Here is a 21,635-nt window from a genome sequence, read left to right on the forward strand (position 1 = left end):
GATGCTTTTTCTGTTACAGGTCTGCTTCTGGAATATCTGGACTGTTATCCGAAGACTCTTCCTCCTCCTTGTCCTCCTCTGGTCCTTCCATCCTCCAGGATGGCATTTCCCCTGGTCAGGGACAGGCTGATGAAGGCCGCCCCACTGTTCCAGAGATCCCCCCACCTCGTGATTCAGGCATCTATGATTCATCTGTTCCTTCATCAGAGCTTTCTATTCCCTTAATGGACGGACTGTCACATGACCAGGCAGACTCCTCCTCCCTGGCTGAGAGTGAATCATCTTTCTATGGTTTGAGTAAGGCCTCAACCTCAACAGATGTTTTATAAAATCGAACTTTGCTGTTTGTTCTGTAGAAAAAGCAACATTTTCAATAACATGCATGTGCCAAATTTCCCTGACTTATGTCCTCATGTGACTTTTGCACAAAGGTAAATGATTCTTAAAGACTGAAGGTGATCATGGTGCTCACACTTGGCTATGTGTCTTTCAGGTGATGAAGAGGCACCCGCTGCCACATCGCTCAGCTGCAGCGCTGCCACGGTGTGCAAAGCTGAGCTGCACCACCATCATCACCTCGAGCAAAATGACGCTGTTCTCACACCTGTGGCATCGTTGTAGGGGTATGCCTTCAGCCAATCAAAAGAAGGCTAGCCTGGTGATGTCATCTTGTAAATCAATGTGGCAACTTGGACCAAAAAGTTGCCTCTGTGAAGAAGGCGAAGCTGGAAGAACCGGAGTGGGAAGCAGAAACTGAGTTCTGGAATGCTGATCTGTCATAACTATGTTAATCACTGAGTTCTAGAACACTATTCCATGGTAACTATGGTAGCCACTATGTTGTAAAACACTTGACCATAGTGACCATGGTAACCTTTGAATTCTAGAATGTTGATAAATAGCTATGAAAACTATGGAACCACTGAATTCTATAACAGTATTCTTTTGTAACTGTGGTACCACTGTGTTCTAGAACAGTAATGACTGTGATTGCTATAGTAGCCACTGTGTTCTAGAGCAGTATTTCCTGGTAATTGTGCTAATCACTGATTACGAGAAAACTTTGGTAATTGCAGTTCTTTTTTCTTTTTTTTTGTCCACTGGAGGATTTTTGAAGGACTGGAACTCCAGATGTTGGCAGAGGTGACCGTTTCAAACCAAAGATGGCCTCAGGCCACAGTGTCCTGATTGGCAGACAGAAATGTATGACTTGATGTCAGGTACCAAAACGTGATGCTGTAACAAACCAGCTGTTCCAGTACTGTTTTGATGTGAAAATGCAAGATAAAGCAGAACCTGATCAAAGAGTTTACTTGCTGCCCAGGACTGTCAAAGCAGTTCTTACTTAAAGCTGCTGAATGTATAAACACCTTAAAGACATCAGTCAGCACTTTTGGACCAAACACTTCTGGGAAACTCCCTCAGAGTAACTGCTCCACAGAAGTGCATACCATCAAGGACACTTTTTTTTCCTTTTTCTGTTTGCATTCACACCTTCGGTAAAAATGCTAGCATGAAGTTTGACCCACCTGGCTGCTGTCATAGCAACAGCTATCACAATTACATAATGGAGAACACGGTGGTTGGAGCTGTATGTTTGTTGTGTGACTTTTTTCATAACAGCGATGGCATTAGAAAGGGGACAGATATAGACTTTCTAGAGGGAAGCACCAATTCTGGGCTTTTCCAGTGACCACAGCTGTTATTGCTGCAGATAACCAAACAAATCTTCCCTATTCTCTGACCAAACATGTTATCAAGTAAACCAAAACAGTTCAGATCTGCTTTGGTTGTGGTGATTCTTGTAACTCAGTTTCAGTCTCTTTGTTTTCTCTCTGTTTTGCTTATCGGTGTATCAAGTCGAGAGGAAAATCTAGTAAAGATTTCACATTTCTTCTGCCACATACAGGCTGGACTTAACAGATGCTTTATTTGTCTACTGTCTTTCATTTTTAGTAATCTCTGGCTTACATAGGTAATGTTTACTATTCCTATTTTATCATGGCGATTGCATTACTGAAAAGGTTCCTCTTGTGCTTTACTTAAGAGTGAAAAAAGGTCCTTTGCCCTTTTAGTTCTTGCATTATGCAAAAATACAAAAAAAGGGGGACTGCTTTGATGTAATATTATTTTGTATTATCATGATTTAAGACCAAATACTGAAAGAACTTATACTATAAGATAAAGAATCAGATGAAGCTTGTTTAAGAGGTGCCTTTTTTATTTAAATGTGCCCACTTGTTTCTTGAAAGACATTTGCATCATAAAGAGAAACCTTCAAAAGCACATCTTGTTTTGAAATACTTCAAACATACTCATGCCTTATATTTGTTGACAAAGATTTATTGTTGGTGTAACAAAGTAACATGACCACTATTATCGGATCATAAAATCGAATATTTTGTTTAAAGAAGTGACATAAATGTTAGTACACCTTGCTAACGTTATGTACAATGATGGAAGACTATCATTTACGTGAACAAAGTATTTTGCTTTTTGAGTTTTTCTTTTTAAAAATTGTTTTCTAGCTCAAGAGAGTGAGTTGCTGCTGAATGCGTGAGTGAGGATTTCTGGTTCATCTGCAGGTTTGAGTTGGCTGGAAGGGACGATGTAACATTTCCTACTTGTAAATATAACTTTTATTTTTCTCTGGAAATGTTTGATATGATTTTGTATAGTTAGACTTTTATTTTAGTAAGCTACTTGTTTTTAGAAATTGTACTGTTTTATAGTACCTTTTATATAGAAAATAAAAAATCCTTATTAAAAAAAGTTATTTCTATTTTCTTTCTTTTCATGACTTTCTGCTGGGGATGATTTGGATATGAGCAAGCTTTTATTGTAGCAAAATATAATTTGGATCAAAATATCCTTTATGGCTGATCGTACTCTGACATGCTTCAAGCTGACTAACAGGTTTTAGTTTCTTGTGGTGAAACAAACACTCTTCCCTGATATAAAGGCCACTGGACAGCTCTATAGTTTGTGAGCTGTGAGGCATCCAGGCTTAAATAAACAGAAGCTACTAAAACTCAGATGTTCTACAAACAGCCTGCTTTTATTTTCAGAATAAAAGCTTAAACCCTGGCATGGTTTAGAGATGATTAACAATTAATTTAAAAAAGATTTGAGAATTCAGTAGGCTACATACTGAAAGCTTGGAGGAAACAAAAGTATCAATTCTATTGCACTAATATCAGTCCGATAACAATACCAACTTTGCTATTGATAATATAAACATTTGGATTATTCTGCCCACCTCTAGTTTGAACTTTTGGATATGTATGAGGTCATAGAGAGCAGATATAATATGGTCATCTTTGGCATAGAAGCTCCACCCACCTGCTGCTCAAACCTCTGTTTTTATGAGTGAGTATCATCCAGTCAGGAGAAAATTGGTGTAAAGGTGGAAGAACTAATACAGCTTGTTTGAGAGGATTTGTGGTGCTGCAACCAAGGAGCAGAGTCTTTTTTTTTTTTTTTTTTTTGACTGAATCATGCAAAGCTACTGTAGAATAAAAATAAGCCTGATCTGGAAATGCATAATACTACTTTGCATTACAACAAATGTTAAACTATTTGTTCTTGATAGTCTCTGTTTTTCAATTTTTCCTCAATGCATTCTAAAACACATTTAATATGTTAATGTTAAATGTGAGTAAGATCTTGAGTAATATCTCATTTTATCTTCAAAGTCAACCCATGCTTTTATTTTGAAGGCGAGGTTCGAAGGAAGGCGCTGCTCAGACTCGGCTGTACAGAAAAAGGAAGGATTTATCGCTCTCAGGTTGTTATCCGGCACAAATCTTCGCACTGAAGCTGGACTTTCATTTATTTTAAGAAGAAACTTTTGTTTTCACTCACTGGAAGAGCTAAACTCACTGAAGCAGCTGATCCGACTGCTGTTTTTGTTTAATCAGGGGTTTTTTTGTTGGTTTTTTTTTTTTTTTTTTAAAGAGGGTTTGTTTTCGGCTCGTTGGGAGGAGCTGCAGTCCGATGCAGGCAGGTGATGGATGTCAGCGGGGTTCGAGGTGAGGGGAAGCTCCTCTGTGAAGCTTGAGACGTTTTTTCTGAAGTTTTTTGGTAAAGAAAATGTATTAAAAGTTTCGGGGAAAGACATGCAATTCTATGATTAACCCTATCACTGCCGGTGTGTGTTTAATTATAAGGTGTTATTATACATGTGGAAGATTTAAAGTCAAGAGACTCTGAAGAGGCAGTCAGTCTACCAAAGAGAGAAAAAACTGAAAGAAAGAGGTTTTTATTGCTGCTTCATGAGTCACAAGTTTGCATGAGGGTGACTTATAGCTTGTGCAAACACACACACACAACACACACAAGACTCAAAGTCTATCTCTGTGAGGACTCCGAGCCTTACCCCTGAACTTAACCTGGACCTCATTCACCTCATTCAATTCTGAGCCATAAAAGAAAGCTTTCAAGCACCAAAAGACAGGATCTCTGTTTTCCCAAGCTGTAAAACTCAAGCTAGTGCTAGCAAAAAGGAATACACACACACACACACTGGCTTCTGTCCTTGAGGCCCTTGCTATGATTTTAACCTGTACCACACAGTACATTTCAGATAAACAGCCTTCTGCAGACAGTTAGCCTCTCTGACAGTTTGGTGTGAGCTGATGTTTGTTTGCTGTTTAAGTCACAGTTTTCTGATACTGTTGAATTAGCAGCTGAAGCTCTGGAGTGATGTGATGTTATGCTAGTTCGTGTTAGTTTTGGTTACTTAAATGCAAAATAGCATTTGTTGAAGCTGGTGTTTACCCACGCTGCTCCAGGATGATCTCATAAAGAACTTCCTCGGTCTTCATAAATGTTCAGTGAGGTTGAGATCATGTGATTGCAGGGAAATTCATGTTTGCTGGGACGCCTACTTTGGTTTTTAAGTAGTTCTTCAAGGCTTTGATGTGTGTTTGGGCCTCATTATCCCGCTGCTGTGCGAATCCCACTCCACAAATATCAAACCAGAAGGTGGAGCGAGTCTCTGAAGGATGGAGAGCTGCTTCTCTTCGGATTCAGTGTGGCGGTGTGGATTCATAGTCCTTCTAGAAGCAAGCCTCTCTATTTGGACAGTTATTTTTTTTATAAGTATCAGCTGAACTAACTTCTAATTTAGCTGTTCATTGGGAGCTCAAATCAGAAGTTGCTCTAAAACAAGCTTTTAAAAAAAATCTTCTGCTCACAAAATTATACTTCCATAACCATATTTGGTGCAGGTGTCCTACTCTGTGAGGCAGGCAGTAAACACAGCGTAGAAGTCAGTGTCTGAGTTTTAACATTAGCCGCCCTGTGCCCTCATACAGATGTGTTATATTTGGAATTTGGTGCTTCATAAAGACTTTAAACATTTGAAATGGTAGAAGTATTTACGTCATATATGTAAAGTACAAACGTTATATATAAATTAAAATGACTGAGTATGAGGATCGTAGCATAATCACTGAAAAAAAAGTCACTTTATTGCTGCAGTGAGAGATTATTTGAATATCCTGGATGCTACTTCATCCATATAAATACAGGATAATTTATCACCTTTCAGTAACTTCAAAATTATAACTAGCTAAAGGTTTTAGATAAGTTATAGAGTACAAACTAAAATATTAGTGTAGCATAGAAATATTTAAATAAACAAAAAGTACTTGAGATATGTTCCACCACGGTCATTTTCATGCTCTCATCCATTGGGAATTTTAAAATTAAGACAGTATAGCATTGAAAAATTTTACCCACTGGTGATCTCTAACTGGCATTCATCATAGACTGTAGTTTTTCTTCTTCTGCTGTGACTAAAGGTAGTCCCACCTTATCCCTAGCATCCCCTTCTTCACTACATCCATGAGTCTTCTCTTGGTCTTCCTCTTCTTCCTCTGACTGGTAGCTCTGTCTTCAACATTGCTTGAGTAGTATATCCACTATCCCTCCTCAAAACTCATTTCACTCACTCGGTTCACCCTGAGTGGTGCCTCTGATGTTCTCATTTCTAACCTTGTCCAATCTAGTCACTGCCAGTGAAGATCTTAACATGTTCAGCTCGGCGTCCTATCTTTTGGTCATTGTCACTGTGTCCAAACCATACGTCATAGCAGGCCTCACTCACTTGTCTTGTAAACCTTCCCTTTCTTTCTTGCTGCCATCATTCTGTCACAGCTGCTCCACACTGCCTCCACTCTCTTCTACAGCTCTCTTGTGCTCTGTCCATTGCTTTGGATGGTTGATCTCAAGTGTTTATTCCTCACAGCTTCACTGTTACTTCACTGTTTCATCTGCCTCCCACTCACTTGTACACATGTATTATGCTTTATTTCTGCTGAATTTCAGTCCCTTTCTTATTTCCAGAGCAAGCCTCTGTCCAGAGGATACATCAGATACCTTTCTGGAAGTTTCTCTCAGCACTACAGCTGTACTTTCACACTCTTCTTGTAACTCTTAACTACAACTTTCAGCCTCTGTCTTCACTCACTTCCTCTTTTTGATTTCCAAAGTAATCCTACAGACTGTTATCCAGTGCTGTTTTGCTACAGTCTCCCCTGACACCATCTCACAGTCTCCTGTGTCTTTAAATGGCACCTTCTGCATAAGCTGTTGTCCACCTGCCCGCACCTTCCTCCATTCTTTTATGTCACTCGATGTTCCTCCCTCTTCTTGAAGCGGATATTTGCCACAGCCATTTCCATCCTTTTTCAAAATCCACCACCATTTGTGTTTTTCTGCCTTTCTCTATTTGACGCCATACCTAACCTACCTTCTCATCACCTCCTCATCACCTATGGTCCCTTTGCTTTTATGTCAATTGAAGTCTACTTTAATCAACAGTCTTTCTCTGCTGACATCCAGCCTGTGGCTCATATTCACTGACAGCATTCAACATCACCCCTTCTATTTAAAAGGGAGTTTTCCCTTCCCACTGTCGCCAAAGTGCTTGCACATAGGGGGTAATATGATTGTTGGGTTTTTCTCTGTATGTGTTATTGTAGGGTCTACCTTACAATATAAAGTGCCTTGAGGAGACTGTTGTTGTGATTTGGTGCTGTATAAATAAAATTGAATTGAAATGGAACTGAATATTTCAAGCCTCACACTTGTGATCCTGTCTGGCATTCTCTTCACCCCCACAGCACCGTCATATACATTTCCTACAAGATTGCCTCTGCTCCATTCCTCTTCCTATCTACACCATAATAGAACAGCTTAAATCTTCCTTCAGTGCTTCTGACCTTGCTTCCCTTCCACCTAGTCTCCTGTACACACAATATATCCATATATATCAGCCTACTCTCATCTCCACACTCATTCCTTACCTTCTCTCTCACGGTCTCCTATCATGCCTTCCCCCTCTCCTGTTGCTTTGTCTTCAGCCATCAGTACCACAGTTTCCACAAGCTCCTTGTTGGCGAACAGCACCAGAGGCAGTTATTGTTAACCCGACTAATCCAATATGGAAATGCCATTTTTTTATGAGCCACATGTTCAATTTGGCAACGATTTTGGGCCGGATGCCTTTCCTGATGCAACCCTTTCCATTTATCTGAGCTTGGGACCGGCAGTAGGGGTACACAGGCTTGTGGCCCCCTCGTGGTTGGGTTCATCATATACTGTATTTAAAAGATGGATGTAGCTTCCATGATCATTTGTAAATAACAAACATCACACCTGGAAGTCTCGTCCTGCTTAATAAAAAGACACTGAAAGACCTTCCATACACAAGTTTTTAGATGTAACACCTACACACACAAAGTTTTAGTAACAAAGCATGCAGTAAATACAACCTGCATTTCTTCTGTGGGATAGGCAGATCTTTCTTGTATGCAGGAATTCTGCCTTTGGGGCTTCAGCAATATTATGAATCATACGCAAATGTGTTCTGTAGTTACTTGTACGTGTAGTAACTCAAGTTTCTCCACATTTCAGGGGTCCATAAAAGGCTGACTGTCAAATGATTAACTGCTGCTTTGATACTTGTTTTCGCCACATTGGTGATTGTTATGTGATAATAGTCACAGTTCTCCTGTGTGGTTTGAATACCACTAACTTCTACTGCTCGCGTGGAACTTTCAATGATTTCTCCGAAGCTCATAGAGACCGAAAACTTTCTGTCCGTACACAAAGACACATGCAATGCTGCTGCATTTGTATTGCGAAAGCTGAACATTTAGACAATGACTGATTACTCCCATTAAGCTGCTAATTATGCAGCTCATGGGATGTACCTCTGTTGATATAATTTAGAAATAAATTCTGTAGATAGAATTAACATTTAATAATGATACAACGGGCACCTGGGCACCCGTGAGAGCCTTCCCATTCCAGAAGTTGGACTCGCAAATCAAAAGAGATGTTAAAGAGAATGTGTACATGTGGTTTATGTGCGTTTGCAGTTTGCATTTTTTCTTTTTAGTGCTTGAAATTCTCATAATTTTTCATCTTTTCTTTAAAACATTTTTTCCTAGCTTTTCCTTGTAATGGTCTATTTGTTCATTTCTGTATTCATGGTTTCCATACAATAAGATTTTACTTTTAGGTAGGTAAAAGCTAAATTTGGTCAACTTTTTAAAATTCATTTAATCATTTATTTATTTATTTAAGATTGTTTGTACTTTTTCTAAGTAATGAAAAAGGGATGAATGATATGAACTCAGTACAGTCCTATTTGTGCAGTACTTTCAGCTCTGGTTCAGTCCAACAGAGAGAAATTTCTCACTCGTTATATAGAAATATAGAAAAGTTTGGCAGATTGGTGTTGGCGGGTACTTTACAATGAGTTTATCAGCTGTCTAACTAAAACAGGCTGACACTGTGTAATGTATTTTAACCACTTTTGCTATGTCTGAAATGCTTCTCAAGAGTCATAAAACAGATGATGAACTGGGTGTGGGGAGTTAATCTCTGGAGAAATGTGGTTCTGCTGCTTTCAAGGGACAATGCAAGATGTTGTTCAGGTGACATTTTTTGTCTGTCATTTAGACATAATTGTTCCTACCCACACTGCACGCCGCTCTGCTGGTTTCATGAGACGTTTTTGTGCCTGAGCTGTGTTTTGTGATTATAGTGCTGACGGAAGTGGAAGCAGCACAAAGAATGAAAGATTTGGTTTGACATTTGAGATTGATACCACTTCATGGACCTCTCCTAAATAGTCCACTGATTTGCAGATAGTTTCATATCTGCATGTTTATTAATGATGACAACAACAGAACAGAACAATGTAAAACTCCAAAATGACTCCCACAGTTAGTCTCACTACAGCTAGCCTCCCCTTGAGCATAGTGCCCTGTTTTAGTCTGAAAACTGAATGTTTGCTGAGAAAGTGATATTAAAAACAGATGAGTGGATAAAAGATTTACCAGGAGAACAGGCAGGGAAAGACTGGAGGTGCGTGTAGCCAAACACACCTCTGATCTCCTCAGCAGGAGAGTTCAACCACGTCACCTCCCTCTTGGGAAAAAAAATGAGTTTAAAACATTTTAAGGTTTAAGGTTAGATTAAGGGTTATAATACATGTATTCAAGTCGGCATAATGTCCTCTGAAGTGATGGAAACAGAACTCTGTGTGCAAGTGTGCGTGCGTGTGCATGTGTGTGAGTTCATCCAGGGTGGGATGGTTTGCACTATTGGAAAAAGCCCTGCAACTCCCAGGAATGAATGAGTCACACACATAAAGGCAAACACACACACACACACACACACACACACACACACACACACACACACACACACACACACACACACTTTAGAGCCATGATGAGACAGAAATTGTTTTTTGGTCTATTGATTAAAAAAACAAAACAAATACTGATGCCTGGTAGCGTCTGTAACTTCAGATCCATCCATGTCATTGTTAGAAAATTGTCATAAAACACAATGAAGAAGCAACAGAAAGCTGAGAAAAAGCAGCAATCGCTGAACAATCTGCCACCATACACTGTGTGTAAACACATTTGCATCTTATTGTTTTACAGCTGCTCACTGTTTTCCAATTCAGACCTGTTTCATCCTCTAAAACACCATCCAATCACCATCTAAAACAGTGAATGAGGTTTTAATTTATGATATCAATATTTTGTAGGCTTTGTGGCAGATGCCAGATGGTGGGAATTATTACAGAGTTACACATCAAAGTCTCTGTTAGAGAAGGGGATCACTTCTGAGGTGGGGGAATGATCACTTTTTTTCTGTGAATCAAATCACAATGAACCACCAGCACAAATGGTCTACCATCTAAAGAAAAAAGAGGGGAAAAAACTGCGCGTCCCTCAGCCCGAGTGCGTCATCTGTTGGGAGAAGTTGGCACTGGGTTATGGCATAATGAGACAAAGATGTCATTCCCAGCTAGTCATTGTTCAACACAAAGGGTTACTGGTGAGTGGGATGTATTTAAACCCAAACAAGGATCTTCTCCTAACAGCTTTAGTACTTAAATCTAGACAGCGAGTGAAAATCAAAGTAGAAAAAGCAGGTCAAACCAAGTGCAAAAACATTAATGTCCAAGCAGGCTCATAAACCTGATATTTACGCCACCGGCACCCTCCAAAACTTCCTAATGTGGACATTGTGTGAGACACGGTCAGCATCTGACAAGACAGGATTATATGAGACACCCCGATGAAGTTATTTTTCAATAATAAAGTGGACCTGTTATGCTTTTCTTTAGTTTTTCTTTAGGAGTTTCACAGTGATGGATGTTCATACATACATACATGGCCAAAGTTTCTCATAGTGAGGTCAGCATAACCGAAGTAATTTTTGCGTTTACAAAGTTCGTTTACAGCAGCTTATTTCAGATAAAAGCCTTTTAAGAATGATTATTGTACTGATCTGAGAGTCATACAAAGCTGCTCTTGTTTTATCAAACCAGTCTGTATTTTTTAGTGTGAAACAAGAACTTCTGGAGCAACTTTGTTTGGATGTAACTTCATTTATTGTCATAGTTGTTTATCAGAGAGCCACACAGGCCTTACATAAGCCTCATTCTTAAGGTAGAACTGACTAAAAGTGAGTTCTACCTTAAGTAAGAAACATCCAATCAGAGAACTCTTCAGCAGTTACCGTGCCACTGACAGCAGAGGGAAGGTAGATACTGAAGTCACAGACACAGTTAGGAGCTTCCTGGGGTGAGAGGCCAGGAAACAGAGCAGGACTGCTGTCACTCTCTGTGTCACACAGACAGAAGAGGGAGAGGCTCTAATGATGTAACATGTTTGTCTCTGGCTGTCTGTGTCCTCTCTGTCTGCTCGTTCTTCTGCAGCTTCACCAGCGTTCATAAGCCTTTTGTTCAGATTAGAAATGATGAATGTGCTATTAACAGTAAATAAAAGTGGATGGCTCTGGGAGATGCTGAAGTTGGCCTTTGCTACAATTTCTGTTACTTTGTTGAATCTCTAATTTTTGCACAGTCAGTTGCAGGACTTGCAGAAGCTCAGGTTGGAGGGAAGCTGTCAGGTTATAAGGACAGGAAACACACTTGCAGTTTCACACCAGTTATTTCCACATACCTTATGCCAATATACACCATATTTCACTTTGTCAGTTTAGCGGAGCTGCTTTATAGTTTAGTCTACAAACTAAATGTGACACAAAGAGTTTGTGTGGGTTATATTTGTTACTGTTGCTGAAAGTCTGACTACTTAAACAAATAATCTGCTTACCTTAAAAGTTTGATATCCATAATAAAAACAAATGAAGTACAAATATCCTGTATTTTCTTTAAAAGCAGTGATGTCCGGCCTCATACACATAAATGGAAGCCAAGCTTTGTTAACTCTGATGGAGGCTAAGCCATGCCAGAGCGCCTTCATTCCTTTATCTGTTCAAAATTCATAAGATTTAACGGTCAGTAAAGAATTTAACCGAACTTACACAAAATTATCACCTAAAAGATCTTCACACAAATTTTGCACTGGGTAAAAGGTCGTGGGTGTAGTGACTTTGAGAAACCACCTGGTGGAGCTCTGCCCACTTCATATTTTACACACCTTTGAAGGCTTGCCTCCTTTACTCTTCGTGACAATCTGCATAGTTAAAAAGCCAAACCTTAAAAAAAATTAACTTAATTTTCATCAAGTATGAAGATTAGTTTTCACTTAATCTTCTGTTGCTAACTGTGCAATGAAATAACTCAGCTTTCAATACTGCTCACTTTTTAATTTCTGTATTTTTTTAAAAGTTTTTAAATCCTAGTTAAGTTATTAAAAAAAATAAATAAATAAATAAAACAGTAATTGAAAAGCAAATTGAAAATCTTTTTTTCTTCTTTTAGTTATTGTTTGAGGTAACAGCATGCTATCATGTTCCTTTCATCCTTTATTGCTTCTCTCCTCTCCTCATCGGTCTGTCTTCCTTCCTCCTTTTCTTCCTTCAGGTCGAAGCGGCAGAGGAAAACATCCTCCTTCTCTCTCCTCTCTCCTGATGGCTGGACCCTCAGAGGGGTAAGAACAATTCCCACACATGAACTTAGTCATGTTATTCCCTGCGTTACAGTAACTGTGCTGTGACTCCATTATTATATAACACAGGATTTGCCAAAGTCCATAATGAAAAAACAAAACAAATGCAGCAAAAAAACAAAACAAGACAAAAAAAAGCAGCAAGCTGTGTCTCACCTAAGTTATGTGATTTTACCTTTTCTTTATTTGATTTTTATGTTTTGAGGTTTGGAGATAAGGACATTATTTTAAACATCACACAAAAGTCCCGTTTTGAAGCCCCACATTTGCACATTTAGGCTATTTGGTTCAGTTCAGCTTAATTCAGTAATTTGTTATTGTCCCTACTGGGAAACCTGGTAAACAATACACAAGAACCACAATCCTCTAGTAATAATCACTAAATTAATTTTAAAAAAAAACACAAAAACAAGTCACTTTGCCTTGGGAGACACGACCAGCTTCAGATTCATTGTGTGTGTCTGGGTTTAGCTTTGGACATTTCGCCACATTAAGGTTACTGAGGCATCTGACCCAGATGGCTCCTGGAGGCCTCCTAGATAAGAAGTTTCAAGCATGTCCAACTGGTAGGACACCCACGAGCCATGAGCTCGTGGGTGCCTTATTTTGTCTTCCTAGACAAGGTGGAGGAGGTCTGGGCCTCTCTGCCTAGACTGCTGACTCCTGCATGAGGCAGAAAACGGGTGATTACGTTTTTAATGTTAAAGGAGATCTATTATGGTCATTTCCAGCTTTATATTTTTGCTCTCTGGCTCTACTAGAGTGGCTTTGCATGACTCACAGTTCAAGCTGGTCTGTAGAAGTGTTTGTGTGTTAGTGCCAGCAACATGAATGCCAGGACCCAGGGTTTCCCAGCAGAACACAATGCACTGTTATGCGATGATTAATGTGATTCACTTAAAGCCATCAGGGGTTTATTGGTAATATTGTAGCTGAATTCTCATTAAAAATATGTATGTTGTAATAAACACAAGAACTGTGCAGAATGTGTAACCAGTGAAATTAGAGCTGTTTCACCTTTAATAATTAGGCAAAACATTGCTGATCAGCACAGCTGGAAGCGAATTTCTCTCTGTCAGTTCATCAGTTAATAGTTTTAGCCCCACTCTGCTTGATTTTTTTTTTTGTGATTCACACTTTTTAAGTCGTTTACTCTCAATTATATGCTTTAAGAAAAAAATATCTGTGTTGCAAAATGAAGAATTTCCTTTAACATAATTTGAAAAGGCAAGAAAGAAAGAAAATTCATAATTACTTTTTAATTTTTTTGTGTGAAAATAATGTGTGATAGATGTAAGTGATCAGTCTTTGTAAGTGTTTGTCCTGCTGCTGTCACCGTGCTCCTTCAGCTCCTAATTATAGACGTCTTGTTTCCCCCCCAACATCCGTCATTTCCTGTTTGTCCTGTGGGAACCGAGGGGACAGACAAACACACACACACACACACACACACACACACACACACACACACACACACACACACACACACACACACATACATTGTAAAGGGTTCCTGTTCCTGAGGGTCTGTAGATCCACTCAGGAAGGTGGTGAGGCTGAGGAGGCTCAGACTGTGGCTGAGGTGGTGAAGCAGGAGTACGCAGGCGGAGAGAAGCAGCGGGCAAAAGAAGGTCAGAAAAGAGAAGAGGAGGTGCAGAATAAGAGGCTTTTGGATCAAGAACCTGGAGAACTTTAACAGAATTAAAAGAGGTGAAATAAAATGTGACTGTGAAGGAGGTGATTCACAGGAGGTGGGACGAACAAAGGAGAAATTATTTCGAGTGCTGTCCAGCACCAGCATGTAAAGAGGAGAAAAGAAAAGAGGGCGAATGTGACTTTGGGGTTAAAAGAAAGGGACCTGGAGGAAGAGGAGAGGAAGAAAGAGGAGGATAAGGAGCTGCAGAGTTGATTACAAGTGTGTTTGAGGAGCTGATCCTGATGATGGGCTGCTGTTTGTTTGTTTACTATCGGGTGAGTGTGAAGAATCAGAACCGCTTTGATAAAAACCTGCAGTACCGACGTCGTCCTGAAGGGGGACATGTTTCTGGATTTGTTTTTTGTGTGCATGTTTCTATATTTATTAAGTACAAGTTTGAGATATGTTTATTTCACTGGGTTTGTTCCCTTTCTACTTCCAGCACTTTTGGGAAAAACAAAGTGGGGGCTCGCTGTCAGAATGGGTGGAGCTGGACCTGCCCCCCACCTAGTCCAGCTGATAGGAGCTTGTAGTAGACTGTATATAGAAGATGGTGTCAGGTTTTAGGCCTAAAAATTGAAGCCCGTGCAGAAGTGCGTGCATTTCTAATTACCATTCTTTTGAATAACCATCGGGTGGGGCACTGTTGTGGCTGCAAAAAGAATTCTGGTTCTAAACTTCCTTGATCACTAAATGCTTTTTATGATGAGTTTAACATATCTATTTATGTTTCTTATTCGATATGACAAGATGCTCAAGCATGGTGTGCTTTTCTTTGTTATAAACAAGTCAGGTTCACAGTCAGGTCCCCATCACGTGTGGGGGATTTTGTGATTTACAAAGTCAAAGCCCACGTTCACACTGCAGGTCTTAATGTTCAATTCTGATTTTTTTGATCAAATCCGATTTTTTTTGTCTGCTTGTTCACACTACAAATAAAATGTGACAGGAAACGCGCTCTAGTGTGAACCCTCAAAGCGGCCCGCATGCACAAGAGAAGACGTCACACACAACGCGCTCTGTTTAGACACAGACCAAACAATATTGTTTGACTGATGGCCCTTAATATAAAGACTTGTTTCGGACTTTACGTTTCCCAATTTTGCTTTAAGTTGTAAAGTTATTTTGTTATTTAGATATGGCCTAATAATTATCCTTGTTGCTGTTTTAGAGGAGCGGTGCTTCAAAGGATAGTTGCAGATTTCTGTCACAATCTGCAGATTATACAGTACAAATAAAATGTTCACGTTTCTCCAACGTTGTCTTCCCAACAGTTTCACTAATATCTACACTGGATGACCAGGAAGCGTTCGCGATGTCTTCTCGGGCGCTTCTCCGGCGCTATTTGGGGTCTGTCTTGTGTCAGTGACGTAAAAGATGGATTTAATGCGACATGACCGTTCAAACAGCAGTCACTTTCTAAAACATCAGATATGTGTTGGATTCAGTACCACATACGAAAGTGACCCAGATCAGATCTGTGCTGTTCACACTGTCGTACCATGATCGGATATGGGTCGTTTAGGGTCAAAAAAGTCGGATTTTATGCGCTTTCGCCTGCAGTGTGACGTAGCCTAAGAGGTCAAAAGTGCTTATCTCGAGATGTTACTGGACCTTACAAGCCATTGGTAGACCACGTCCATCTTTGTAGGCCTCTTTCATGACACACATTAAGGCTTCCTGTCCCACTTTTTAAGGAGTCTAACTCCATCTGGAATCATTTTTCCATCACCTGGAAAATCTATGGATTTACTGGACATGCTCTCCTTTCTCCAACAGAAGCAGGAACTCCCAATCAGGATCCACAGAGATTTGAGTTAAGATTGTGTCCATTGTTTAATAGAAAAAGCATCTATTCCATTTAAATCTCATTCAGACTAAACTACTCTCAAAGGAAAGGAAACAAGGGACTTCTTGTTATATTGTTCACCTCTTAACACCACTTAAACTGCTTAGCTTTGAAATTAGAGCACAGTTCCCTCCTCTTGTCTGGTGACCCCCCCATGACTGAGCCTTAACCTGTACAAATGCGGAAAAGAGATATAACACAATATTTTGTTAAGGGTTGAAATGTTTTTGCATGTTATTTTCATTCATTATAATCTGGGTAAATTAAACTCAGAGTTTATCTGATGGGTAACAACTTACTGAAATGTTGATATCTGAGCGGACTTGAGCAGAGAAATTTCTTATTATTATTATTCTTGGTCATTTGCTGTAAGTTTTTCCTCTCAGGATACTTACAGGTTACTATTCGACTCTGTGTTGAGTTAGAGGTTAGCCAGAGAAGTTCTTCAGACACTATTTAATGATGAAAAATGCTAAAATCTCCTCTCCAGATTGATCGAAATAAGACAAAAATAATTTGAACAATTAAACTGAACAGATTTTTTTTTCCTGCTTGCTTTTTTTGTATTAAAATATTTTAATTTATAGTAATTTATTGAAAAATAAGTCACAAATGATTGCAAGCTGCAACCAGAACAGTGAGCTAAAAAGTTGCGGTTGGGATCCATCACAAAAACTCGACTTTCACATTTCTGAATGTAATCTGATTTAATAAAAATATAAACAAATTTGAAGCGTACTTCTTAAAATCAACACCTGCTCTCTCTCGCTGATGTTTTTTATTCTGTTTGTGTTTTGCAGAAGAAGAGGAAACAGGCCAACAGAGATGCCGACTCCCTCAGTCTCTGCAGTCTGGAAATCAATGTGAGTTCAGCTCCTCTTCAAGCGTGTGTCAAACTCTACTCTTGTTTAAATAATAATGATGTGTTTGTGAAAAGCTCTGCCTTCCTCATTGTGTGGGCAGCGTTTTCACACATTTAAAATATGACCTAAAAAACCTAAAAAAAAACCTTAAGCTAACAAAATGATGATGTCCTACCACTCAGGAAGTGTTCGGCTGTATTTGTCTCCATTATCCTCTTATGCAGAACACAAAGGAGGCGGTACATGTGACCTTCTAATCAGGAAGCTGTTGCATGGCCTGTACATGAGAGACCTAACTTTCGTCATTTGATTTAAAATGCCAACTGATTTCAGTTTCTAACTTGAGGACAGAAAACTTAACACAAGGCATTTTAATGGTTTTATCCACAGAATCAGATAAAAAAATGTCCATATTTTCCTACAATTGTCAGATTTTTCTCTGATGTTAAACTGATTTCTTTGCTTTTATGCCGTCATGCACTTGTGCACAATCAAAAACGGAGACATTGTTCTTCCTTAAGGGTTGAACCTTAATTAAAACAAGACTATCTGTAGTGAAACTGTGACAAGTGTGACACAGACCAGAAACTGGGAATGTTTGCATTCAAAGTATAAGCTGTGCCTTTTGAAATATGTTGACTGCAGAGATGACCTTTTTTGAGTTTCACTGCCACTTGGCCTGGAGTTGCTCGTGTTTGTAGAAAAACATCAGCATCTTCCATGAAAACTATATACCAGCAGCAATCTGCTAGCGACTGAAGTATTCACAAGAAAGTTTTTGATGCAGCACCATCTTTGTAGCTGATTTCAGTGGCTGCCAGAAACCACTAGCCACCGGTTGGTGAGTAGTTTTTGGCAGTCACTGAAATCAGCCGCAGTCTCTAAGACAAAGAGTACCTCATACATTTAATCTCACATTCTACCAGAGTAGCTTGGCTTGTTTACGGTTTGAAAATAATCCTCATTTATCTTATTTGGGCTCAATTCATTAACTGTCTGCAACAGTGACAGTTTAGCTCCTCCTCTTTACACCAACTTTCTTCTTATTGGTCACCCCTTGCAAACTGATTACTTAATTAAAATAGAACGTTTAATGCCTCTGTAAAATTATAGGAGTTCTATGACATGCATCCCTATATAAGAGAATAAAAGAATACAGCTGGAAATCTGTATCTGTAAATATTATACCACAAAACCTTCAGTATACACTGTGGGAAAGTAATTATATCTATAAAAAAGTAATATTGAATTAAGTTTCTTAAAAGTATTTGACCAAATCACAACAGCAGTCACCTCAAGGCCCTTAAGATTGTAAGTTAGAGACCCAACAATTATATAGAGAAAACTCAAACAATCAAATGACCACCGTTGAGCACGCACTTGGCGACAGTGGGAAGGAAAAACTCCCTTTTAATAGGACGAAACCTCAGGCTTTCTGCCACAACGAGTTAGAGATGATGTGGTGATACAGTGTTTATTCCAGAGATCACAGAAAAACAGAAATTAAAAGTATTTTCCTGCTTTTAACAGATATTTTTCTCATCAGAAATTTGATTGCACGTATAAACTCTGAAAAGAAAAATGTTCCTCTTAGAGCATCCCCTCTGTCCAATTCAGGTTTGCTGGGGGGCTGATAGGTAACCTAAAAACTAAATTCATTTAGAGAGGAGAAGACAAATTAACGGCCCCCGGCCCTTATGTTGGGCCCCTCCTCCTGTATTTTTAGCCTTCTGCCAGGAGCCTGTTCCTTCCTGGGCGTTTCCTCCTCTGCTCGGTCTAACACAGGATGTCCAGCCTGTTCAGCACACTCCAGCGGCTCCAGGGGGACAAACAGACCCAAACACACCATCAGTCTTACTTTGTTCAAACCGGCGCTGGCAGATACTGAAGCTGGAATGAATTACACTCTATTGTTTCTGTGCTGTCGCTCAGTGAATCACACACACTTGTATTGTTTTCTTACTCAAACTCCAGGACCCAGAGACCACTTTATCTGATTTAAAAGACACGTGTAAGGACCACCGGGAAACGTGCTTTACATCAATAATTTAACCCTCCTGAGCAACTGTCTGTTTTCAGAGTGGAGATCAGTAAAGATTCATTCACTGGGAATTATTATATTTTATCAGTTCATCTGTTTAGGAAACATTTACTGCAGATTAATAACTTTATAACATCTATTTATTTTAGGACAGTTTTCAAATATTTTTACCTGAATTGATTGGCACAGCCCACATACTCACAAATGCATTTAAAACTTTTAAGATTTAATAAAATGTGACTACTTCTGACTACATAATTACAAAATAAAATAAAAACAATATGCAGACCTTTTTTTTAAATACAAAAGGTAAGTGCTGTGAAAAATTCACAAAAAGTAAAAAAATTTTTTTTAAAAACCCCAAACAGGATTAAAAGCACTGAAGTGTAATCGATGTAAACAGACATTAAAGTAAAGATTTATTCCTTTATTAATAATTAATGTGGCACTATATTTTGATTAACAATAATAATATTAATAATAATAATAATGATAAATAACAATTTAACCATGACTAATCAGATTTTCCCTCTCAGAGACATTGAATATCTTTGTTCAAACCTAAAACATTCAACTGGAATTATTTGCTATAGCCATTAATTTTATTTTATTTGTGAAAAATGCTGCTCTAGATGTAAATTAGTTGTTAAAGGGGTGATGCTGTCATTTATAATTATAATACATTTACTGTGGAAGTTTCTGTTTGGCATTGGATGTTTGTTTGTTTTTACTTGTTAATTAAAACAGGCATTCACTATTGAGCAGTTACTGATGTGGTTTAGTAACCGTGGATTAAAGATGTGAGTAGCATTCTCTTCCACCAGTGGGCAGTACAATTACCTTCTCTAATTAAATGGGTTGCCAACTGCCAGTAAAACAGAAGAAGACAAATAAAACAAATACATAATAGTCATGCTGTGAGACGACGCAGTGCGTAATAGCAATAGATAAATGTTTGAAAAGAAAAAGTAGGGTCCTGGAGAACATTCTGACCCAGATGAAGGCCCTAGCATGAGTAGTGCTAGTAGTGCATGGGTAGTGGTCAGAAGCAAGCAACAAAGGTATACTAGGGACAAACTGAGCCAAACTCCACTATGCCATGTGCACAGGGGAAAATTATCAATTTGCTTTTTGTGACATTTTTGTTTGGTGGTGTGCCGTGTGATTTTTCTAATGTGAAATATGTGCCGTGGCTCCAAAAGGTTGGGAAACACTGGTTTAGATATACGTGCTTCACCACTTAAATTCTTGTACAGCCACTTTTCAGGTAATAGGTTTCAGGAACTGGACAATGGAAAAATCTGTGGAAATCTGTTTTTTTTTTAACATTATATTTCCTACTTTAAATCACTACATTGTAAGGTTTGTGATAAACAGAACCAGGACTGTTAAAATTCCCCAGTCTGTCACTTATCTTGGAGGCTTGAGGGTTAAATCTGATGGGTTTCTACTGCAGAAACAGGAAAGAAAGTTGCACAAGATTGTAATGTTTCCTTGTCCAAATGTGCACGTTGATTGAAATATGCACATATGTGGAGTACCATTTACTGTATTCTTCATGTTTTTTTATTAGTTTTAGGAGATGTTAATAATTGATCGATGTTTTCAAATCTTTACCATTCAAAAAGAGTGTTCCCATCTGTAAATGCTTCACCACATCCCTGTAAGGTTTAAAGACGCAGTCGCTGTGTCACAGTACAGATCGAACGAGGCTGATTTGAGTTCCTCCCTAGGCGTCTACGAACGAAGCCTCCCAATAACAGACAATAGAGCTTAGTCACAGGGAGCAGCTTCTGTTAGCAGACTGTGAGGTGTTGGAGGCCAACGCTGATGCTCTGACTCTGATACCGGTCATAGCTTTTAAAGGAAACAATGAAAACACTTCTGTGAATGATGCAATCTTTTTCTGATGTCTTGTTGCTTTCAGCTGAGACGGGACGTCTGTGTTTATTTAAAGCTACTTTTCTTGGAACTTCGATGTACCGTGGTCCGTGATTATAACAAGGGTCCTAATGTACCCAAATCAGATCAGCCAAGCTGATGTATAAACATATATAGCTCATTAACATGCTTTAGTAAACGATGGATGTCCCAGCTCTTTGTTAAGCACTGGAAAAGCTTGATGAAGATCCTCTCTGTAACATCAAGTGAAGCAGTACAATTAAAAGAAACTTTTTCATAAAAGTGAGAGTGGAGTAGAGGAGGAGATGGACCGATGTGTTGACCCCAGTGCAGTGTCTTCATCTGCAGTGATGAAGACACTGCACTGATCTGTTGTAGTGACGAAAGAGCTGATTGTGAAGGTTAAGCTGTTGATTTACTGGATGATTTACTATATTCCTATCCGCATGTATGGTATGGTGATGAGATGTAGGTAGAGACTAAAAGAATAATGTCACAGACACAAGCGTCAGAAAGAATAAGCTTCCTCTGAACAGAGTTCAGCCTTAGAGACAGGAGGAGGTAGCTCTTTGTTTTAGGAGGGGCTCAGAGTAGAGCTGCTACTCCTCCACATTAAAAAGAGCCAGATATGGTGGTTTGAGAATCAGATGGATTCTTTCAGGATAAATCCTCAGTGAGTTGTTTTAGGCATGTCCACACAGGACACTCTGGAGAGATTATGTCTCTGCTCAGTACCCATCTGAAAGAGCTGGAGTAGATGGCTCGGGAGAAGGTCTGGGTGTCTGTGCTTAGACTGGACATGGATACGTGACAGAAGAAAAGATGGATG

General features: G+C 39.1%; 2 protein-coding genes across 6 annotated transcripts in view; both read left to right on the forward strand.

Annotated features, from left to right (window-relative positions):
• Window positions 1–2,758, forward strand: part of il17rd (interleukin 17 receptor D) — a 33,926-nt gene extending 31,168 nt beyond the window's left edge. Inside the window, exons 15-16 of the mRNA XM_082533846.1 lie at window positions 20–297; window positions 494–2,758. Coding sequence (XP_082389972.1) covers window positions 20–297; window positions 494–621 — 406 coding nt within the window. The 3' untranslated portion in view covers window positions 622–2,758. The remainder of the gene's footprint in view (window positions 1–19; window positions 298–493) is intronic.
• Window positions 2,759–3,725: 967 nt separating this feature from the next.
• Window positions 3,726–21,635, forward strand: part of arhgef3 (Rho guanine nucleotide exchange factor (GEF) 3) — a 33,458-nt gene continuing 15,548 nt past the window's right edge. For 2 of the 5 annotated variants that reach the window (XR_014276819.1, XM_082533847.1), the window contains exons 1-3: window positions 3,726–4,031; window positions 12,371–12,437; window positions 16,801–16,863. Coding sequence is in view for 4 of the 5 variants with exons in the window: in XM_082533847.1 (XP_082389973.1) it covers window positions 3,997–4,031; window positions 12,371–12,437; window positions 16,801–16,863 (165 nt within the window). In the remaining variant the exon portion in view is untranslated. Of the gene's footprint in view, window positions 4,032–12,370; window positions 12,438–13,884; window positions 14,427–16,800; window positions 16,864–21,635 lie in introns of those variants that run through there. The other 3 variants (XM_082533848.1, XM_082533850.1, XM_082533849.1) reach the window with 3 other exon arrangements.

This window comes from Aulonocara stuartgranti (genome assembly GCF_965226115.1).
Source record: "Aulonocara stuartgranti genome assembly, chromosome: 5".
NCBI classification, from domain to species: domain Eukaryota; kingdom Metazoa; phylum Chordata; class Actinopteri; order Cichliformes; family Cichlidae; genus Aulonocara; species Aulonocara stuartgranti.